The sequence below is a fragment of the Engystomops pustulosus genome, chromosome 5 (genome assembly GCF_040894005.1).
Source record: "Engystomops pustulosus chromosome 5, aEngPut4.maternal, whole genome shotgun sequence".
Taxonomy (NCBI): Eukaryota; Metazoa; Chordata; class Amphibia; order Anura; family Leptodactylidae; genus Engystomops; species Engystomops pustulosus.
The window spans coordinates 168466715-168490307 of record NC_092415.1 but is presented as its reverse complement, the minus strand read 5'-3'; the positions used below and the strand labels follow the sequence as shown (position 1 = coordinate 168490307).

The window sequence follows — 23593 nt, the reverse complement described above, 5'->3', positions numbered from 1 at the left end:
GAAGCAGAGGCTACTAAAGTCATATACAATACTGTTGATGGAAAGAGGACAAATGTTTCAGTACAGATTCCATAAGAAGTAATCGGATCTGACCTATTGTAATTGTGAAGATACAATAAAGGTTCTGGACTCTTCTGCTTTGAAGTAGGAACCACCTTGTATTCAGCTAAAGGCTCTTTTGCTAGAGAAAGCCACAACCAGCCAGAGGACCCCCTACTATGCCATGAGTGTAACCATTAAATCTTTTGTCTTCCATTGCTTTCTCTGTGGCCCTGAAGAAATATTACACCGAAGTGAGGATAGAAGTCAAATTGTAAAATGTGCCATCATAATGGTATACGCATTGTGGTGGAGATTTCTCAGGGCTCGTATGCCAGTTTTTTGGTGCAGGAGCCTAGAAATAATCACAATTACTGGTGAACTAACAGTAATTGTAATTAATTCCACCTTTACACCACCAGTGTAGGACCTGTGTACAAATCTACACTGCGCAGCCCGGCCAGCGAACCAAAGGGTGGAGCTTCTACATGTATCCGGCTGCACCACAGGGGCGCGAATTTCATCATACGCCAGTACACCACATGATTGAAAAACATTTACATATGAGAAGTGTGTTGCACAGCCCTATACTTGAGAGGTCTGAAACGCCGATATGCCTCAAAAAGAAAACATTATTCTATTATGTTGGGGGTGGGGGCTGTTACAAAGATTGCACTTGGGTCAGACACTTCTTATTATATTATTCCTCTTTGCTCATGAAAATGAATGTGTTAAGATTGCTAAGCTGTTAGAGCTCCAGTGGTGCAGTCGGTCAGCGCGCGGTACTTATAAAGATTGCTAAGCTGTTTATTGATCACCACACCCGTCTCTTTCCTGGTACATAGCTTTGGTTCTTCAATAGTTAACCTGCCGTGACTGACATAATCTAAGCACTATTCACATTGCTTCTATGTTCTCTGTGTTACCCAGAGTTATTGCCCAATCACTGTCAGGACCGGGGCTCACCCTCCTTACAGTTCTGACTATAGAGGTTTCTTTTTAGTTGGCACAATAAATGATTGACTCTTATCATTGTTTTCCTGGTATCCTGATCTTTGGCAGACTATTCTACTGTGATTTTGTTCTGTGTTTTCTCTCTTTGTTGTGACCTGGCTCTGGCGACTATTCTTATCTGCTTGTTCTGTTTCTCTTTGTTTTCCTATTTTGCACTTTGGTGCATGGTGGGATTGTCTTCCTGTTGTCTACCTACTGCCTAGGGTTATAATGCGGGCAATAGGAAGGTACAGTTGGGAAGGGGACTAATCTCAGGGCCCTCTGTCTCTGCCTGTGCCATCAGTCTGTTCCCAGATACTGCATGACGAGTCTTATCATCCTAAATCTGTTTTTACGATGGAATCTTTGTGGAACTTCCATGTAAAAGGTGTCTGTTTAGCTATAATAATAATAATAATAATCATCATCTTTTAAGTCTGAGGGTATGTTCATACTTTTTAGAAGCACTTGGTCCGCGTTGGCTTTGTAATATAAAACATTGCTATATTACTGTGTTTTGGGAATCTTCCAAACTAAGCCCGTCTTGGATTAAAATAAATACATCAAAAAAGGAACCCTAACTCCTGAGATTAGGATTGTAAAATATTCCCAGCAGCACAGTGTAACAGCCTGTGAAGCCACAGCACAGAAGGGCTCTGGTAACAACCCCCCCCCCCCCATCACTTTTGGCTCATTAGCACAATTTTAAAAGTTGATTTTAGACTTTTAGATTTTAGATTACCACAGTGCCTTGATCTATGAGTAGTTACCCCTGGTTGACCATGTTTGACTTTGATGATGGTTTTTTTTAACTATGCAACTGGATTATTGTTATAAAATGTCAGATGACAGAATTTCTATGCAGAGGATAGAAGGGAATGCAGAGTTACAGCAGAATGGAGAGGACTGCAAACTAGATCTACACACCACAGAGATGAGAGAACACTTTATGCTCAAAGTTATATAGCCAGAAACCGTATTACTTCCAGTGTACACATACCAGACAACCGATTCTGTAAAGTTCATTAACCCCTTCCCGAAGTGTGCCGTACTATTAGGGGTGCGGGTACATAGAGAAGGCTCACGGGCTGAGCCCTCTCCATAGGTGGTAAGTCTTTGCTGCATATTGCAGCAAAGACTTACTGGTATTATTACTGGTGTTATCCCGTTGATCGCCGCAGCCAATGCTGCCGGCGGCTACAAAAAGATAGCTCCGCCGTGACATCATCTGGGAGCAGCGATCAGTCGCCATGACAGCCTTGGGTCTTCTAAACGCCTCCAAAAATGCCCAATCTATCAAAATATAATAACTTTTTTTTCACTGCTTTTAACCCCGTAATGGAAAATAGCACCCAAAGTAAAAAAATAGCATTTTTTTGCCATTTGGAAAAATATAAAAAATACTATAAAAAGTGATCAAAAGGTCATATAGTCCTCAAAATGGTAGCATTGAAAACATCATTAAAAGTCGCACAAAATGACACCACCCACAGCTCCGTACATGTATGAAAAAGTTATTAGCGCCAGAAGACGGCAAAATTAATTTAAAAAAATTTGTACAGGAGGTTTAAATTTTTGTAAGTGTATGAAAACATTATAAAACCTATACAAATTTGGTATCCCCATGTTTGTACCAATCAAAAGAATAAAGTAGACATGTCATTTGACAGTGAAAGCTGTAAAATCCAAGCCCACAAGAAAACAGTGCAAATGCGTTTTTCACCATTTTCACTGCATTTGAATTTTTTTCCTGCTTCCCAGTACATGGCATGGACTAATAATTACCATCACCATGAAGTGTTACGCAGAAAACAAGCTGTCACACAGCTCTTTATGCGTAAAAATAAAAAAGTTATAGATTTTTGAAGGTTGTGAGTGAAAAATGGAAATGAAAAAACAAAAAAGGGCCAGCTCATTAAGGGGAATGAGAAATTGAAACTTCAAACTGCCTATCCGCGTCTCGTTGAAAATTGGTCTTGGGGAGAGTCATGAAGACCCCATAAACTTTAACCACAAAAATATATCTAAGATGGTTTGCAAGCTTCATCCTACTTACAATTACAGTTAGGATAATAATGTATAGCCTTATTGCCATAGCTACGAGTAAGCAGCCACATCAATATTCTTTACTTTTATGCCTTGGACACACCAAAAAGCCCCAAATAATTAATCTTCACTTGACATGACTTGACAAATTACAAAAAGCCCTGCACCCCTTCCCCCCACACACCTCTCCATGGTGCTTTCTCACAAATCCCAGCAAAAATTGGAAATAAAAACCAGTCTTGTGAGAGTTAACCCATAAATCACTCATGCAGCTTAGGGAAACACCTGACCCAGTTTCCCTTTCTGAAGTAGAAGTGCAGAGTGGGACTGTGCACCCTCCGCCGCAGGGGCTTGTGAAGCCCCGCTATGACCTCAATATGTTCTGCACCGTCAGAAGGACTCGGTTTCCCTCCCCGAAAAGCTTCTGTTGGCTTGCTTCACAGTTCTGTCAGAGTTCACATCCAATAAACGTAATTCCCTTGGTTACGTTTGATAAAATAGAGATTTTATCTGATAAGTTTGGAATCTGTGATTTATCAAAGTTTTATAGCCTGAAACCTAAAATGATAATTAATGGTTGAAAAGAAATCAAAGCAAGTTTTTAGAATGTGAAAGTCCTGATTTGAACCTGACTGAGATACTGAAGCAAGACCGGGCAAGAACGGAAGCGATTAGGTTTAGGGGGCAATACCAGTTTCACATGGATGACAAAGTTACCGTATATACTCCAGTATAAACCGACCCAAGTATAAGCTGAGGCCCCTAATTTTACCACAAAAACCTGGGAAAACTATTGACTTGAGTATAAGCCAAGGGTGGGAAATGCATTGGTCACAGCCTCCCCATTATATAGCCTGCCAGACCCTGTCCCATAGTATATAGCCAGCACCTGCCCCCCAGTATATAGCCTGCCAGCCCATATCCCCCATTATATAGCCAGCCCCCTGACCCAGTATATAGCCAGCAGCAGGGGAAGCCGGAAAGGTGAGTTTTGAAATATTTTTTTTACTCAAGAATAAGCCGAGTTTGGGTTTTCAGCACATTTTTTTGTGCTGAAACACTAGGCTTATACTCGAGTATATATGATAACTTCATTGGTTTATTATACAGGGTGGGCTATTTATTTGGCTACAACTGAATAAAATGGAAATAGTTGGTGATAACAACTTCCGGTTTGTGGCACATAAGTATTTTGGTTGGGTGGAAACTTTTCAAGATGGGAATTGACCATAGTGGGCATTTTGGATCCAACTTTTTTAATGCACATTACTTAGTGGGGGGCTGTGTGAGCACATTACTTAGTGGGGGGCTGTGTGAGGCACATTACTTACTGGGGGGTTGTGTGAGGCACATTACTTACTGGGGGGACTGTGTGAGGCACATTACTTACTGGGGGGCTGTGTGTGAGGCACATTACTTAGTGGAGGGCAGTGTGAGGCACATTACTTACTGGGGGGCTGTGTGTGAGGCACATTACTTAGTGGAGGGCAGTGTGAGGCACATTACTTACTGGGGGGCTGTGTGTGAGGCACATTACTTAGTGGAGGGCTGTGTGAGGCACATTACTTAGTGGAGGGCTGTGTGTGAGGCACATTACTTAGTGGAGGGCTGTGTGGGGCACATTACTTAGTGGGGGCTGTGTGAGGCACATTACTTAGTGGGGGCTGTGTGAGGCACATTACTTAGTGGAGGGCTGTGTGGGGCACATTACTTAGTGGGGGCTGTGTGAGGCACATTACTTAGTGGGGGGCTGTGTGAGGCACATTACTTACTGGGGGACTGTGTGAGGCACATTACTTAGTGGAGGGCAGTGTGAGGCACATTACTTACTGGGGGGCTGTGTGTGAGGCACATTACTTAGTGGAGGGCAGTGTGAGGCACATTACTTACTGGGGGGCTGTGTGTGAGGCACATTACTTAGTGGAGGGCTGTGTGAGGCACATTACTTAGTGGAGGGCTGTGTGTGAGGCACATTACTTAGTGGAGGGCTGTGTGGGGCACATTACTTAGTGGGGGCTGTGTGAGGCACATTACTTAGTGGGGGCTGTGTGAGGCACATTACTTAGTGGAGGGCTGTGTGGGGCACATTACTTAGTGGGGGCTGTGTGAGGCACATTACTTAGTGGGGGGCTGTGTGAGGCACATTACTTAGTGGGGGGGGCTGTGTGGGCACATTACTTAGTGGAGGGCAGTGTGAGGCACATTACTTAGTGGAGGGCAGTGTGAGGCACATTACTTACTGGGGGGGGGCTGTGTGGGCACATTACTTAGTGGAGGGCAGTGTGAGGCACATTACTTACTGGGGGGCTGTGTGTGAGGCACATTACTTAGTGGGGGGCTGTGTGAGGCACATTACTTAGTGGAGGGCTGTGTGGGGCACATTACTTAGTGGGGGCTGTGTGAGGCACATTACTTAGTGGCGGCTGTGTGAGGCACATTACTTAGTGGAGGGCTGTGTGGGGCACATTACTTAGTGGGGGCTGTGTGAGGCACATTACTTAGTGGGGGGCTGTGTGGGCACATTACTTAGTGGAGGGCTGTGTGTGAGGCACATTACTTAGTGGGGGGGCTGTGTGGGCACATTACTTAGTGGGGGGCAGTGTGAGCACATTACTTAGTGGGGGGCTGTGTGAGGCACATTACTTACTGGGGGCTGTGTGTGAGGCACATTACTTACTGGGGGGCTGTGTGTGAGGCACATTACTTAGTGGGGGGCTGTGTGAGGCACATTACTTAGTGGAGGGCTGTGTGTGAGGCACATTACTTAGTGGGGGGCTGTGTGGGCACATTACTTAGTGGAGGGCTGTGTGTGAGGCACATTACTTAGTGGAGGGCTGTGTGTGAGGCACATTACTTACTGGGGGACTGTGTGTGAGGCACATTTCTTAGTGGGGGGCTGTGTGAGGCACATTACTTACTGGGGGGCTGTGTGTGAGGACATTACTTACTGGGGGGCTGTGTGTGAGGACATTACTTACGGGGGGGCTGTGTGGGGCACTTTTCTTACTGGGGGGCTGTGGGGGGCACATTATTTACTGGGGGGCTGTGTGAGGCACATTACTTAGTGGAGGGCTGTGTGTGGGGTACATTACTTACTGGGGGGCTGTGTGGGGCACATTACTTACTGGTGGGGGCTGTGTGTGAGGCACTTTTCTTACTGGGGGCTGTGTGGGGCACATTACTTACTGGGGGGCTGTGTGAGGCACATTACTTAGTGGACAGCTGTGTGTGGGGTACATTACTTACTGGGGGGCTGTGTGGGGCACATTACTTACTGGTGGGGGCTGTGTGTGAGGCACTTTTCTTACTGGGGGCTGTGTGGGGCACATTACTTACTGGGGGCTGTGTGAGGCACATTACTTAGTGGGGGGCTGTGTGAGGCACATTACTTAGTGGGGGGCTGTGTGAGGCACATTACTTAGTGGAGGTCAGTGTGAGGCACATTACTTTCTGGGGGGCTGTGTGAGGCACATTACTTAGTGGAGGGCAGTGTGAAGCACAATACTTTCTGGGGGGCTGTGTGAGGCACATTACTTAGTGGGGGGCTGTGTGAGGCACATTACTTAGTGGGGGGCTGTGTGGGCACATTACTTAGTGGGGGGGCTGTGTGATCACAATACTTAGTGGAGGGCTGTGTGTGAGGCACATTACTTAGTGGAGGGCTGTGTGTGAGGCACATTACTTAGTGGAGGGCTGTGTGTGAGGCACATTACTTACTGGGGGGCTGTGTGTGAGGCACATTTCTTAGTGGGGGGCTGTGTGAGGCACATTACTTACTGGGGGGCTGTGTGGGGCACATTACTTACTGGTGGGGGCTGTGTGTGAGGACAGTACTTACTGGGGGGCTGTGTGGGGCACTTTTCTTACTGGGGGGCTGTGTGGGGCACATTACTTACTGGGGGGCTGTGTGAGGCACATTACTTAGTGGAGGGCTGTGTGTGGGGTACATTACTTACTGGGGGGCTGTGTGGGGCACATTACTTACTGGTGGGGGCTGTGTGTGAGGCACTTTTCTTACTGGGGGGCTGTGTGGGGCACATTACTTACTGGGGGCTGTGTGGGGCACTTTTCTTACCGGGGGGCTGTGTGGGGCACATTACTTACTGGGGGCTGTGTGGGGCACTTTTCTTACTGGGGGGCTGTGTGGGGCACATTACTTACTGGGGGCTGTGTGGGGCACTTTTCTTACTGGGGGGCTGTGTGGGGCACATTACTTACTGGGGGCTGTGTGGGGCACTTTTCTTACTGGGGGGCTGTGTGGGGACATTACTGGGGGGCTGTGTGGGGACATTACTGGGGGGCTGTGTGGGGACATTACTTAGTGGGGGGCTGTGTGGGGACATTACTTAGTGGGGGGCTGTGTGGGGACATTACTGGGGGGCTGTGTGGGGACATTACTGGGGGGCTGTGTGGGCACATTACTGGGGGGCTCTGTGGGGACATTACTGGGGGGCTGTGTGGGCACATTACTGGGGGGCTCTGTGGGGACATTACTGGGGGGCTGTGTGGGCACATTACTTACTGTTGGGGCGTGATGGGTAACACGCACCTGGTTTTGTTTAAATGCAAGACAAAGTGTGAGCGCAGCCTTACAGTATTTGGGGGGATTGTTAGGGGCAGCAGCAGGATAACACTGCCAGGGAACCAAGATGTAGGGACAATGAGGAACATAAGATGTGGTGATGCCTAATTGAGAAGATGGAGGAGACGTCACCTGCAGTCACTGGAGGGAAAAAGTAGGGATTTCTCTGGTGTTTCTGTAGCTGTATACACTGTCAGTAAAGTTGTTATGTGAGGGGTTATATACAGGAGGGGGCATTACTAAAAGAGCGCAACATATGTATTGGGGCCCGTGCCCCGGATCTTTTACAACCCTAGCAACGCCCCTGGGTGTTGCTATCAGTGTGTCAAGACTGGGAGAAGAGGGGTGCATTGACGATTCAACACAATGGGCAGCACTTTGAACACAAGTGGTCATAAACTTGTAAATAACTCGTGAAAGAATAAAGTGACATTAAAACAAAGAACACCATTGTTTTCCTTGTGAAATTATTAATAAGTGAAATGTGTAACTTGCCCCTCTTGACATTGAAAACAAATTCTAAATAAGTTTGATGTGTTACATGACCCTCTTCCCATTGGGAAAAAAAGTTAACACACCATTTTATTTAGGTGTATAAATGGTCCACCTTGATTTTTGGCTGAAGCTATTAAAGGGATACCACCATTTTCAACATTTAAATGTTGAAAATCCTACTGGGTCCATAGGTGTTGTAACCCCTAATCTGTTGATCCATTCTATGTTACCGAAAATCTTATCATAGAGCTGTAATTTTTTAGTAGAAAATGGAGTTAATTGGTAGGCTATATACATTTATCATTTCTAGAGAAACAGTTAAAGGGGTTGGACACTATCACAAAACATCATCCTCTTCCCTGAGGAAATGGTTGGAAATGGTTCCCTGGTTGTCATCTGCTGAATCTATGGTGTTCAGTATTAGGTCAAAGCTTGGGTGGTTTGGAGGATCCTCTGGAACTGATGGGCCAGTCCCAGGGGCCAATAAAGACTTCCATGGGCCCTGGGCTGTATGAATATTATAGCTCCTACAAGTCTGGGATTCACTTCCTACATATGGTACTAAAATCAGGCTTCTTTGGGATTGGAGGATGTGTCCCTTCTGTCTGCTTTCATTATGCAGAGCCAGGACCATTGGTGGAGGTCCTGTAATGGCGCTTGTGTACATTTGTATTGAGAGCAGGAACAAATGTGCAAGGATTTCATGGGTGAAAGTTCTTCTCCATATAAAATTTGGAAGTTGGTTTAGGTGACCACAAGCCCCCTAGAAGGCTTTGGCTCCAGACGACTGCCCAAACCACCTATATTATAATCCATTATTGGCCATTATTTTGCTATAAATATTAAAGATGGGAATATATTTAGGTCCTAATTGAAATACAATGAAAGTATTAAATTGCAAATTTCCAAGACAGTGTCACAATTTCAAAGTTTTTCTGTCTCAGTCAAAAAGAAATTTGATCCAATATTTTCCATTAGGAAATAATAAGGTTTTGTCAATCTTTAATTTAGTGATATTTATGGAGAAAGAGATTACATCAGGAAAAGGATAAGTAATTGATCATGCCACAGTACGTATGATACTGATTTTTGAATATTACAGTATATACGCACCCCTTTTGGATTTTACCTAGTACTGGCCTGGAGATGGCACTGTTGCTGTCTAAAAGTCTGTCTAGACTGTGGATAATTAATGTAATTTAGAATTTTGTTCAATGTATCTGTAGGCGGCATCTCACATCTGCTTTATGAAGACGGTACATGACTACTATGCAAAACAGTATGTAAACTTTGTTTTCTGTAACATTATTACTGGAAGTCGGTAGTGAAAATATCATAGTAACGCAAAGCGTTATATACCAGATATTCCTATAATGGTGGTGGCATACACAGGGCTTCTGTCACAGGTTTTTAGATAGTTGTGGGTTACAAAAATTAATATCTTTGGTTATTTTAAAGAGATCAATACATTTTTTGGAATGGTGTCAGTGGTATTCAGGATCGATTAATATTTATTAATGAATCTCCTGTAATCCGGAATCTGTTCTGAGATCGTTCTGGCCTGTTGCCTGAAATTGTTCTAATAAAGAACTGTGAGTTATTTTGTACAACATTGCCTCCATCTGATCCCTGGATAAGGCTGTACCACCACGGGCTCCCCATCCATCACCCAGGGACCTATATTACAAACATTAAGGGGTTGCCCCGGGGAGAACCAATACATGAGCCTCTCCCTCCATATTTCTTGCACACACCACCTGCTGGAGACCTGCCAGGCTATAGGTCAGCGTGCCTAGGCCGCAACCACCAGCCACTCCGGTATTCTGGGCCTTGGCTGCCTCCAGGCCCAATGAAAAGGCTATGGGGGATGTTGCACATTGCTTTTACCTTTTTAACACATTCCGGAGCATCTCTAAAATATTTTCTTCCACTTGAAAAACAATCTTCTTAAACATTATTTGTATATCTGCAGGTTCCCAATAAGTGCTTAATATTTTATAATGCTGTATTCCCACCTATCTAAACCCTTATCTTTTTCGATGGACAGAAGATGTATGATATGTTTGCCTAAAGAGTTGAATATGTTGAAATGGATAACCATATCCTATGGATAATGTAATGCTTGGTGCATGATCTCTGTCTCTTGGGATGAAAATCTTTACAACTGGTTGTCTCTTTAGAAAAATTGAGATATTTGCAATTTTAACTTGATTTATGTCACGGGTGCCCCCGCGATCCATGTTACAGATCGCGGGCACACCCGTGGCCCTCTACATAGCGCTGCCCCAGCTCCAAACTTACCTCTCCACGCTCCCGCTCCCCTCCTGGCGCGCATCTACACTCTGAGATTTACAGGGCCAGTGTACAGGTGATTGGCGCTGGTCACTTCTGGGTCTGCTATATAATCTGTCGGCTCCTACCATTCCCCGCCGGATCTTCAAACCATTCCCTGTGAAGTAAAAGCCTTCCTGCATTCCAGTGTTCCTGTGCTGCTGAGTGTTCCCATGTTCGGTTCCTGTGTTCCTGCGTTCCAGTACCTGCTCCTGTGTTACCGCTCCTGTGTTCCCGTGATCCTGCTCCTGTGTTCCTGTTCCCGTGTTCCAGTCTGTTCCTGCGTTCCTGTTCCGTGTGCCTGCTCCTGTGTTCCAGCCGTGATTTCCAGTGTTTCTTCCAGCGCTGTTCTCCCGCTGTCACCCTGGGTTTGGACTGTGCTCACCCAGAGAGGGCCTAAGGGGCAAACTCTCACGTGCGCCTTCTTTTCAAAGACGATTTCTCACGCAGAGAGAAATTATTCAATTGGTGACTGTTAGCCATCAAACTTGCTCTGGCAGAATGCCGTTATCTACTGAAAGGAGCTCTCCATCCCGTTTGTGTGTACACAGATCACAAGAACTTACTGTACCTCCAGACAGCCCAGCACCTAAATCCCCCGTTGTTCATTGTTTCTCTCTCGCTTCAACCTGCTGATTCATTTCCGTCCTGCAGACAAAAATGTCAAGGCTGATGCACTGTCCCATGCTTCGGATGTTGTTGTAGAAGAGCCAGCTTGTTGTTGCAGGTCTGGTGGATCTTCAGAAGCTACCTCCCAGCAAGACGTATGTTACGTACCAGCCCTCCAGAAGAGGATTCTGTCTTGGGGACATTCTTCACTTATGGCTGGGCACCCAGGGGTGCAACTTTCCGTGGCCCTCATCTGGAGTTTGTGGGATCCTGCTCCTCTTGTGCCTGCAACAAAGCCTCTCGCCTCAAACCGCCTGGACTGTTACTTCTGTAGCCAATACCCAGTCACCCGTGGTCTCATGTGGCAATGGACTTTATCACTGATCTGCCTGTCTCCTCGGGCAATACTGGCGGTGATGGACCGGTTTTCCAAGATGTCCCATTTTGTTCCCCTTCCAGGTCTTCCGTCTTCTCCATGGCTTGGCAGTGTATTCCTCAAACATATGTCCAAGTTCTGGAGTTTCTTGTGTAACCAGCTGCAAGTCAACCTTGACTTTTCTTCTGCCTACCACCCTCGGTCGAATGGCCAAGTAGAAAGGGTGAACCAGAATTTGGGCTGTTACCACCGCCACTTTGTCTCAGCCAGTCATGGGCTGAGTTCTCCTACAATTCCCTGGACTCTGTGTCTACCGGCTCGGCTCCGTTCTTTGTGGTCTACGGACGAATCCCTCATCCTCCTCTTTCGCTGTCTACTCCCTCTGATGTCCCAGTGGTAGAGGATCTGGTGCAGGACCTCAAATCAATTTGGGGCCAGACCCGCCAGTCTCTCCTCCGAGCCACAGACCGCACCAAGACACAGGCTGATAAGAAACGTTGAGCTCCTCCTGTCTTCTCTACAGTTGCCAAGGTGTGGTTATCCTCTAGAAACATCCAACTGAAGCTACAAAGCTACAAACTTGGTCCCCGGTTCCCTGGTCCCTTTGAGGTAATCAAGTGCATCCATCAAGTGGCCTACAAGCTCCGCCTTCCTCCACCAATGCGCATCCCGAACTCCCATTCCTATTCTGTGTTCCTGCTCCTCTGTTCCAGCCGCTGTCGTCCCAGGCTTGGACTGTGTCCTGCATTACTACCTTGGCTGTCACCGCGGGCTAGTCACACCTGTAGAATGATCTGGTGGCACCGCGCCGCAGCAAGACGATCCCGCTTTGCGGTGGCATCAGGTGAAGACCAGGTGGCACTTAGACTCCGGTCCCAGGTGTCGGCTAGTACCATCTCTCCACAGACCCTGAACCCTGACAATTTAACACTTATGTCTTTTCTTCTATGTCAAAATAATTGACTCATTTGTAGAGAAGATACAGTAAAGTCATATGGATTGTGGGGTGTCATCTCATAGTGACTCTTAGAGCCATGTTAACTTGTTAAAAATGTTACTGCATGGCTTTAGCTTAAATAGATACCTTTTGGATTTATGTGTCTTTTTTCCCCTTCTTCTTGTATACATTATTTATCACGTCGCAGTGCCTATGGCTGATATTGTTGGTGCATTTTGATCTGGTGACCTCATAGCTTTAGCGAGTCCATGGTGAAAGCTCCAATAAAATGCCATTTAGTGAGCACTCTAAATCATTATATGCAATAATGAGCAGTCTGCACAAGAGGGGGAGGGGAACAGATATTGGTCTGGGGAGGACAACAAAATGACATGAAAAAAGAACCAGATAAATAGAGAAACACAGAAAAAATATAAAAATGATTTGTCTTGAAAATGGCTTCCTTTTGATGAACAAAACATTTAGTTAAAGGGGTTATCCAGGTTTTAAAAATCCCATCCGACACCATCTCCCAGCGCTTACAACGCTGAGAGATAGGGACGGATGGGAGGGGCAGGCCACATCGCGGACCGGAAGCTCCCTGTGCGCAGCTTCTGTGCCCCTGTAAACAAACAGGGGCACGGATCGAAGGGACCGCGGCGCGGGACATTGGCGGCGTAGGAGGAGGTAAGTGGATGTTTATTATTTTTAAATAGCCCTCCCCAGCCTGGCCCTCACTACTTTTTAAAACCCGGATAACCCCTTTAAACAGATAACTACAGAGCTTGAGTGCTTAAAGAAAACCTATCAGCACAGAACCACACTATGAACCCCAAACAGGAACTTACAGATTACTGTAATTGTGTTTCCATGGTTCCTTTCTGTCTTCTGTACCTTGGATCTTTGGCCCAAAAAAATACTTTTTTGATCTAACCCGCCCCCTCACTGCTGCTGTGCCTTGTAAACCTGCCCCTCCGCAAACACCCCCTCGACCCCGTCCCCTGCTCACATTACTATAATTGAGCACAGCCGGCTACCTCTCACTCACACCCGATGCCGCGCACAGTACTAGCGTATGAGCGATGCAGCTCTGGAGAGATGAGCTTAATGGCCCCACAATGACACTGCACATGCACAGAAATTTCAAACTCGATTGTAGTGCCATGAGCAAGGGGCAGTGTTGAAGGGATGTGTGAATGGGCAGGTTTACCAGGCACAGCGGCACTGAGGAGTCAGAAGAGCTTGACCGCAATCAAGAACTCTGCAAAGTCTTAGGCTACATAAACACAACTTTCTGGGGCTGTGCCATGCTTTGCAACGTCACGCAGTGGCCCCATGGTCTGCTTTTATGTACAGTCACAGTGCATCTTGCCTCACTGCACCATATGTGTCATGTTATCGTGGCGCAAACTATAGGACAGGTCCTATTCCAGTCCATATTTGCAGCATCAGACAACGCAATATCCATTCTAGGACCGATACATAATTGACCACAGACGGTTGTGTGCATGTGTACTGTACCAGAGCACAATTCCTGGGGCTGGGGCTGGGATGGCATCTGTGCGCAAGTGGTATTTTATATGTTTCATGAGGTAACATGTTCTTATGTTAAGATTGTTATGTATTCCTTGCACCATTGTAACTGGTTGGCAGAGAATGGGTTGCATTTTCAATACACTACATTTGGAAACTAACAACAGAGACAACCGTAATTTGTGGTGGGAACTTGATGCTATTTTGTCCAACCAGACGTCATCTTGTCTTAGCCATGGGTCATGTTGTCCACTCAGAAGACATATTGTTAAATGTCTATTCATCTCATGATTTAAACATAATTTTGATTAATCTGCTGAGAGACAGTTCTGTCCTTGACTCTTGTCCTATATTTTTGCTTCAGCATCTGCTTAACTTATGTTTTGGCCTCACCGAGGATCCATCGTCCTCTTCTTCTTCTCAGGACTTTAAGTAAAAACATTCTGTTTCCCTGGTCTGTGTGAGAAATAATGGGGCACATTTACTAAGGGTCCACGGACCACGATTCCGTCTGGTTTCCCAAACATTTCCATTTTGCACCGAATTACCACTGGTTTTTGGCGCACACGTTCGGATTGTGGCGCATCGGCGCCGGCTTGCATGCGACAAAAATCGGGGGCGTGCCGTTGGACAACCCGACGGATTCAGACAAACCGTGGAATTTAAAAACGAAATTGTGCATTGTTGTGTTGTGTGCCGTGAGTGTGTGCAGTGCTGTGAGTGTGTGCTGTGAGTGGGGAGTGTGTGCTGTGAGTTGTGAGTGTGTGTGTTGTGTGAGTGTGCTATGTGTATTACCGAAATTTTCATACTCCTCCTCGGGTAAAAATACTCCTCAAAAATGGTGAGAGGAGTATTTTTACCCTTCTGGAAAAATGTTAGTGCGACCTCTGGCTATCTCGCAACATCTACTCACCCTTCCTCGATCCTGCTTATGCTCCCGCAGCCGCGCGTCCCAGTCTCCTAGGGCACACACGTGCCAGCTTCAGAAGATTTTAAAGGGCCAGGGCGCTGGCCTTAATCAGGATCCTATTTACTCCAGCCTCTCCCTGCACACCCTGACGGAGTTTCGTGCTCTCTGCTTTGTGCTTGTTTATCGATTTCCCGTTGTGACCCTGGTTCCGTGTTTGACTTTGATCGTGTTCCACCAGACCTGACCTGTTGCTGCGTCCCCGACTCTGATCCTGTGCTGCCCGTCCTGACCTCCAGCCTGTCCCCGACTACGATTTTGCTTGATGTGTGTGTACCTCACCTTGGCTGTCAACGCGGACAAAGTCCCACCTGTGGAACGACCTGGTGGTAGCACGCCGCAGCAAGTCCAACCTGCTTTGCAACAGGCTTTGGTGAAAACCGAGTGCCACTTAAATTTCAGTCCCAGGTGTCATCTTACGTGATCTCATGCGGTGGTCCAGTGGATCCACTACCCCTGGAGCCTGACACAAACGCAATGAGGATATTTATCATTGGTTTTGCTGGGTTTTTTTGGAGTATAAAAGTCGCATATATATGGGTTTTGCGACTTTTCACTGTTCAAAAGGACTATTCCCGCCACTTCACTATACTGGCGTAAACAAAGAACTACCCCCAGTGCAACGCCATACAAAGCCGGATTCATGACTTGATGCCAGATTCATGCACTTTTTTAAAACGTCACAAAAAGTCACAACGTCATTCCAGCCCCCTGCTGGTGTTTGTCCTGTGACTTTTGGTGCATTTTGCGCCATTTTTAAAAGAAAATTTTTAAATTTAAAAAGAACATTTATTAAAGGGCCAAAGCCACTTTAATGAATCTGATGAGAGCACCAAAGACTGACATAGAACTGTCCCACGGAGCCGCCTAATGATAAATTTCTCCCTATATGTGTATATACTATATAACAGTGGTGGCGAACCTATGGCACGGGTGCCAGAGGTGGCACTCAGGGCCCTTTCTGTGGGCACCCGAGGCATCACCCAAGTACACCAGACCGGACTCAAAGAATCTTCCTGCAGTTCCAAGCAACTTAAAAGATGCTGCTTTCAGTCATATATTTAAGTGATACTTACTTGGGTATGTAGGAAGAGGGGGAATGAGTAGACGGGTACGAATTATCTTTGGAAGACATTCTGCTGGCCCCACGATTCTCTGAGTACAGAGGGAGACTGGAAAGAAGCTAAAATTATGCAAATTTTCCATCTTGTCTTCAGGAGGCCAATACAATCGAACATTGTTGAAGAACAGGGAGCAATAAGTTGTTGCTTTAATTTTTGGTTGGCACCTCCCAATAAATAAGCGGGGTTATGGGTTGCAGTTTGGGCACTCGGCCGCTGAAAGGTTCGCCATCACTGCTATATAATAAGATGTTTATGACCACCGTGTGCTCACCGCATCGCGGCCAGAAGACATAGAAGTCTAGACAAATTATGCAACCAGATCCCAGGTCCCCAAACAGCCGCTTGAATTAGCCCTAATATGTATATAATGGTGGACACACTCCATTCTTTAATGTGGCAGGTCGATGGTCAGGCCCCCTGACGCTATGGCCCCCTAGCTGCTGCTATGGCTGCTACCCCAGTAGTTACGCCCCTGGGTGTTTGTAGTGTAGGCCCGTACTGTATACTGTAATGCTGCGCTATGTAACATTCATGTCAGTAAAATTCAGATGGGATTTCCATTGCTTTCTTTCTTTCTTTAAGAACTATATTTTGGCTTTAAGTTAATTAGTAACAAAAATATATCTGGTACTGTATATATTTATATGTCTTAAAACATAATAACATAATAAAACTCTGATTGTTTGATCATTTTTTTGAGGTAGCAGAGCTCCTTGAACTAGCACACCTGTGGAGATAATACTATGTCTACCCCAGAATAAGGGACACAAAGGAACTCTTTAAAAGTAACCAGACCTGACATTAAATGTGGTTTTATTTCCTCCGACCAGTAGGGACGTCTCTTTATAGACAACGGCAGGAGATCTTATAAAATGGATTACTCCAACAAATACACCCCAAACACATAAAGTGTATTGTATGAGATTGTAAGCCATTTGTAATTGAATCCTCGGTGGTAAATGTATCCATATTGTGGAAATTACTGTCGCAGTCAATGTGTGATTAGTTGGGATACATCCACGGCTGGGGACTATGTAACCAACATTTACATCCCTCAGCAATAGGTTTTATGAAGCTGCAACAAATAACTATTACTGAAAATATCCATAAAGAGACCACAATGAATATGAGACCAGTTATAGATGCCGCTGTGATGTAATGACTACTTTTATTGTATATTAATATGATATGTACTGTATGGCTACAATGGTGTTTCTCTTATATAAAGGTTTTGCATATATAGAAATCTTATTTATTGAAAGAAACCTTGATAAACAAAATAGGGGTAACTTCAGATGGAAACTGTCATACATCCTAATTTCAATGATTTATGAGGAGTGTCCAGAAGTAAAAACTGTGGGGATAGCAGTGGGTGTTGTAAAATAGCCAAAGAACAGGGCTTTTGCAGGGTTTCAGGCTTCAGTAGGCCCCTGAGCCTCAGCAGGCCCCTTTGCAGTGAACCTGTGGCGGCATTAAAAATACAGAAATTAGAACAGTCTCCTGTCCCCTAAAATATTCCCTAGTTTATCATAGCAATCAGACCCCACATGGTCATATTATATACAGCCCCCTCATACTGTAGGTTATATTATAAACAGCCACCATAGGTTATATTATACACAGCTCCCCTCAAAACCCCTCCCCCGGATTGATTATATACAGAACTCCTCATCCCCCCAGACAAAATGTGATCAGTAAAGAAAAAAGAAAGTGATACTCACCTCAGTCCTCAGCTCAGGGTTCCCACTATCCTGTCTTCATCTGGTTCTAACAGGAGCCACCCAGCACCCTCAGTCCAGAAACACAGGCTAGTATCATGCAGTGCACAGAGCACTTTATTTTAAATCAAGGGTTAACTTGCATTAATCTATAGAGTTTTGTTATATACATTCTGTTTAGTATTATATTTGTATAGACTAGAGGAAGGGGTTAATGAACATTGAGAGACATTTCTGACTGTGTCTCTCTAACTAAAGAGAAACAAGTAAAGTAAAGATTTTTTTTGCAGAAGAAAAACAGACTTGTTTACCAGAAAAGCAGACAGCGTGACCTTTAGAATGACAAATGATGTCTGGAAAGTTGTTTACACTTTACAAACTTGCTGTCATAGAATATTTTGGGGACTCAATGTAAGTCTTTGTCATTGTGTTAGTGCTGAAATATAACCACTCCTCCCCTGGTGGAAGGTATATAAGGAGAACAGATCCAGTCCCAGGTCCTCCCTCAGCATTAGCCCTTCTTCTTCTGCCAGGGAGGAGATTGGAGAAGTCAGCCCTTTGATTTGCTTGTATTACTTTGTGCCTGAATTTCTTTAGTATAGAAGGTAACTGTTGACTGTAGGCCCTGACTCTCTGGACTTATTTCCCACTGGGGTGCACCACACCTTACCATCCATTCCGGAGAGTGGCAACACATGGGGCCCCCCCTAACCCGGACACTGCATATGGAGTGCAGGTCCTGTTGTACGTGGCAGGGTCGTATCCAGGTTTCATTAGGCCACCAGGCGACAGAGCCTCAGTGGGCCTCTTTGAAGTGAACTCACGTGGGGGCATTAAAAATTCAGAAACTAAAACAGACTCCACTTTTCATTCCAAATAGCCCCTCATGGTTATTTTATATAAAGTCCCCCTCACCCCCTATGGATTTCTTATGTACATCATTATGTGGGCCCTCCCAGCAGCTCTGGGTCCGGCACTTGCCCAGGTATGCCCAGTGCTGGTGAACACAGGTCTTGATGAAAGGAGAAATGAGGGCAGGTCCCTCTGTGTGTGATGGGAGCAGTGAAGGAAGATGCTGCTGGGAATAATAGTAGTAGTAAGTTTTCTCAGTGTATGATGGGAGTCATAGAAAATATACGTTTTAGGGTATCTGCAGACATAGCGGATATGTCCTTTAATGCGGTTTTGTGTTATTAGTAGTACATTTTTATGCAGATTTACATGCATTTTCATGCTTTATTTACCTTTAATTTGTATTGCGTTTTTAAGCAGATTCTCCAACATGTCCATGCACCCTTAGGCTATATTCACACTGCTGTTGCCCGCCTGTACTGTACCGTAGCGGGCAACGGCAGTGTACGGGGAGAGGAGGAGGAGGTGAGCGCAGCTCACCCCCGCCCCTCTCCATAGCAACCTATGGCGCACGGCGCCGTATTACGGGAAAAGATAGGACAGGTCCTATCTTTTTCCCGGGTACGGTACGGTGCGGCACGTGTGCGGCACCGTACCGCTCCCGTAGGGTGCCGTGCGCCCATTGCTGCCTATGGGGGACGTATATCGACGTATATATGTCGGCCGTATATGCGTCCCCCATACGTTAGTGTGAATGTAGCCTTAGGCTGCACATGTTGTGGATTGTCATGAGGAAAATCCGCCAAATCTGCATCAAATACACAAATTTTTTAGGCGTATTTATGATGGGGATTTGTTTTATTGCTGGTGTGTTTTTGATGTGCATTATTCTGCATGTGTTTTCCCCCCTTTTTTCTCCACTGGATCTAACATCATTTCCAGCAAAAATGTGTAGATTTGATGCGGATTTGGTGCAGATTTTCACACGGATTTTCCGCATGACAATACACAACATGTGCAGATTGCATTTGTGCAAAATTCCCTCTGGAAAAAAAAGAGGAAAATAGCGCATGCAGAAAATCCACATATAAACACACAAAAAACAACACTGCGCGCATTGCGGATTGTCATGCGGAAAATCCGTGTCAAAGTCCGCATTCAATACGCATAGTTTTTATGTGCGTTTTTCATGCTGTTTCGTCTTATTAGTGGTGAGTTATTTGTGCTTTTTATGCTGATTTTCTGCATGTGTTTTTGCCTCTTTTTTACCCAACCCTTTAGGCTGAGGGAATTCACATGAAAACCGCTGTTCTTTTGCAAAAATCTGAGGACGCAAAAGAAAAGTAAGATGATCATTTTTTTATTTTCTGCGCTGAGCAACAAAAATGCATCGTCTACGTGACTTTTTCCAAATCACATTCATTGTAATGTTACTGTATTACACATCCGCATGGAACATGTACAGACAGACTAAATAAACATCTGCATGTGATCAGCATAAAAAACACACGAAAAGACCCACATTTATTAATAGTGACACAAACTGTAGTTTGCCTCACTAATGTGCAGCGTGCGGCACCTTCATGAAGACGGGAGCACGGTCTTCATAAATGTGGCGCACGCTGCATGCGGTCGATGTGCTTGAACTGCGTGCACCAGATTCTATGGGGTGTGCGCCACATTTCTGTCAGACTTCCGTATGTGCACAAAGGGCCAGTTTCTGGGCACAGTATTGTATTGTAGCATCCATAATGCAGCCGCCACACAGTACAAGCGCAGAGACTTCGTAAATACACGTGGAAGTAGTAGATTCCTTAATAAATGTGGGTGAAAATCTGCAGATAGTCTTATAGGGTTTCCAGTGTTCTCCTACTTCCTTTCTTTAGATTCTGTGATTTCATTGCACTGGAAATGATGAATAAAACACCTTTATTAAAGCCTTTACCCACCTAACAACTAACTATTCCTATGCCTGAGGGGCTGTGGTGAGGGGGGAGACGGGGCAGCTGCACATAGGGAGTAAGATGGGGATCATCAGATATTTGGGAGGGAGGAGGCCCTGCCACAGTGAAAGGTATCCTCTGGTATATGGGGGCAGTCAGTGACCTCTAGGCAGCTATACACCTGCAGGGGGCAGAGGGTGACATGCTCTGTACAGTGAGACACGTGACATGAGTGTCTTCTCACCTTCCTCCTCTTCCTCAGCTCCACCTCCCGCCCGCCCGTGGGAAGTGCGGCTATGCCCGGCATTGTCCCCGGCTCTCAGCATTGATGCCTTTGTGTCTGGCAGTGGAGCAGCCGGCGTGCTCTTTGTCTTGCTCCCAGTTTTGGGGGGATTCCGGCTGCTCCCCCCTGTGATGCCCGCTGCCCGCACCCGGTGCCCTCCTCCCCTGGCAGCAGACTGAAGTGCCCGGCAGGGATACAATGAAGGATCTGAAGAAGTACATGACAGAAGGTCTGCTGCAGTTCGCCATCCTGCTGAGCCTGGCCGGGGTGAGGGTGGACCTGGACTCCTACCTACCGCCCATCAGGGAGATCATCCTGGGGAGCAGCTCTGCCTATTCTCAGATCCCCTTCCACAGTTTGAGGGACACTTGGGAGGGGTCCAGCCTACACCCCAAGAGCCCAGACCTGGACTCGTTCTTCACTGCCAGAAGGCTGCTGGAGGAGGTGAGGGCACTGGGGGACACCAGGGTCCCCAGGACTGAGGTCAGTGCCTGGCTGGTGCACACAGTCTCTGCAGATGCTGCTGAGACTGGCAGTGCCCTGCTCAGTGCAGGCTCCAATGAGGAGGGCAGTGCCAGCACAGATACCCCAAGCAACAGTGAAGGCCCAAGCCAGCCACCTGCAAGGAGCAGCAGCCTACAGCCAAGCCATGCCACCCCCTCACACATTGGCACAGGTGCCACCTCCACCCCTGGAGACTATACCAAAGAGGTAACTAAGGGTTGGCATCATTCATTTAATTCATGGGCAAATATGGGCATGTGATCCTGCAAGGACTGAGCCACCAGGAGATGTGTCGCATGTCTTCTGCACAGTATGATGTTATTTGTGATAGTGAGAGATGGGTCACAGTGTGGACAAGGTCATTTATCACATTCCCTAATGTAGGGGTTGTGTCTAGATGTGGGTTTTTTTTAAAACTTTTACAGTAAGGAGGAAGATAATCCAGGATATATTGTAACATTATGATAGTGGATACATTGTATCGGGTCTGTTTATTTATTCCCAGAACAAATATGGAGGCATCATGTGTGTTTCTGTTGCATTGAGTACCACGCCCTGCCCAGATTGTCTTCTTCTCTCCTTATTCTAATTTATGGAAGGAACACAACCCCCTCTCCTGACTCCTCTGACATATTCCCTTTGTTTTCCAAGCAGTTGATCCAATAACATAATAAGGCTGTTTGTTTGTACGCAGGACTGTGGATGGGGAGAGTGTAGCAGCAGGGGTGGCTTGTTGTTGGCACATCCTGCCACTTTGGGTGTCGATCTTTGTATGTGAAGCAGAAGGTTCAGTTTTTCAAGGTGTTGCATCACTTGTGCAACTTTCGGATAACCTGAAGAGATCTTTGGCAAAGCAATTAAGATTTGTGCCTTTAGCTTTCTGTTTCACAACAAGCAGATCAGTTTCATGTCTTAAGGGAGAAGAAAGGGAAGCTCTCTGGGTCTGTCGAGGTGTACTGGAGGGTGATCTGAGGACTACAAGCTCAGGTGTCATCAGGTTTAATGAGACAGGTGCACATTAAAGAGGCGTCCTGAAAGCTGCTCCAGGGTTGTTGAGGACCATGAAAACTTATTTCAGAGAATTTTTTTTTACCTAAATGGGTGCAAATGTATAAGGGTGATGCCCCACATTGTGTTTTTGGTCCGTTTTTAAACATACGTTTTCAGTCCATTTTTGGCCGTTTACCATGCGTTTGGCTGCTTACAACTTGTTTATCTATTAAGATAATTTGGAAAAACTGACCAAAAACGCCATGTGTGGCAACACCCTAAAGTGCTCCCCAAACTTCACAGAAGGCTTTTTTTAGTAAATGTTCTTGGGGGGGAGTACATTGAATCTACTTTCTATGGAGATGCTGTAGACACATAAAACACACCTCTCTGTGTGACATGCGCTGTGAATGACCTATATGAGACTGGAAAGGGAACACGTAGATGTGGCTGTGTATGGAGATCGCATAGGGCAGTAGGACATGTTACTATACAGGAGTCCACATGGGGTGCTGTATTATGGATATGAAACCTTGATACAGGCAACCAGTATTATTTGTGTGTGTATATACCAGTTATACAGGTTTTTGAAAACGCATCAATTTTTGACCGTTTTTCCCAATTATCTTAATTAAGATAATTGGAAATGGACAAAAAACGGTAAAAAAAAAACATGCATTTTCAAAAACGGACTGCTTAAAACGGCCTAAAAACGGGTTCAAAACGCCACGTGTGTCCCCACCCTTATACTGAAGAAATACTGACTGTGTGAATGTGGCCTAGAAGTAAGGACTTGCATAGTTGTTGATGTTATTTTAGAAATAATTTAGCTTAAGGCCGGTGACATGTGGTGTTTTTGTCAAGTTTTTTTCATTGCGTTTTTGCATCCTTGAAAAACGCATCATATTTCCATCTTGGCTTTTTCAATGGGTTTTTGGTTAAAGTGTCTTAACTTGGCATTTTCTCCCCTGCATTTTTTTACTGCGTTTTTTGAGGTGTGCGTTTTCATTGCGTTTTTGAAAACGCATTTGTGCATGTAATCACATGCGTTTCTAAATGCACACCGCAAACAGCAGGGAGAAGATAACTGCATTTTTACAAATTCCAAGAGACACGGCAACATGCAATTACTGCACATCAAGCATGGCGTTTTTAAAAACGCAAGCAAACATTTGTAAAATGCAAGCGTAAAAATGCATGTTTTCAATGCGTTCTAAATCACAACAGAAACGTGACAAAAATGACGCGTGTCACCGCCCTCAGGGAGATAG

At 45.6% G+C, this 23593-nt stretch overlaps 1 protein-coding gene and 1 long non-coding RNA gene across 4 annotated transcripts in view; one reads left to right on the top strand and one right to left on the bottom strand.

The window, feature by feature from the left end:
* LOC140133495 (uncharacterized) overlaps positions 1-23593 on the bottom strand; it is a 52803-nt gene that overhangs the window by 25072 nt on the left and 4138 nt on the right. The gene's annotated exons all lie outside the window — the stretch shown is intronic.
* The window catches only part of NFE2L3 (NFE2 like bZIP transcription factor 3), a 41340-nt gene continuing 38547 nt past the window's right edge, over positions 20801-23593 (top strand). The window contains exon 1 of the mRNA XM_072153750.1: positions 20801-21539. Within this exon, the coding sequence (XP_072009851.1) occupies positions 21027-21539 (513 nt within the window). The 5' untranslated portion in view covers positions 20801-21026. The remainder of the gene's footprint in view (positions 21540-23593) is intronic.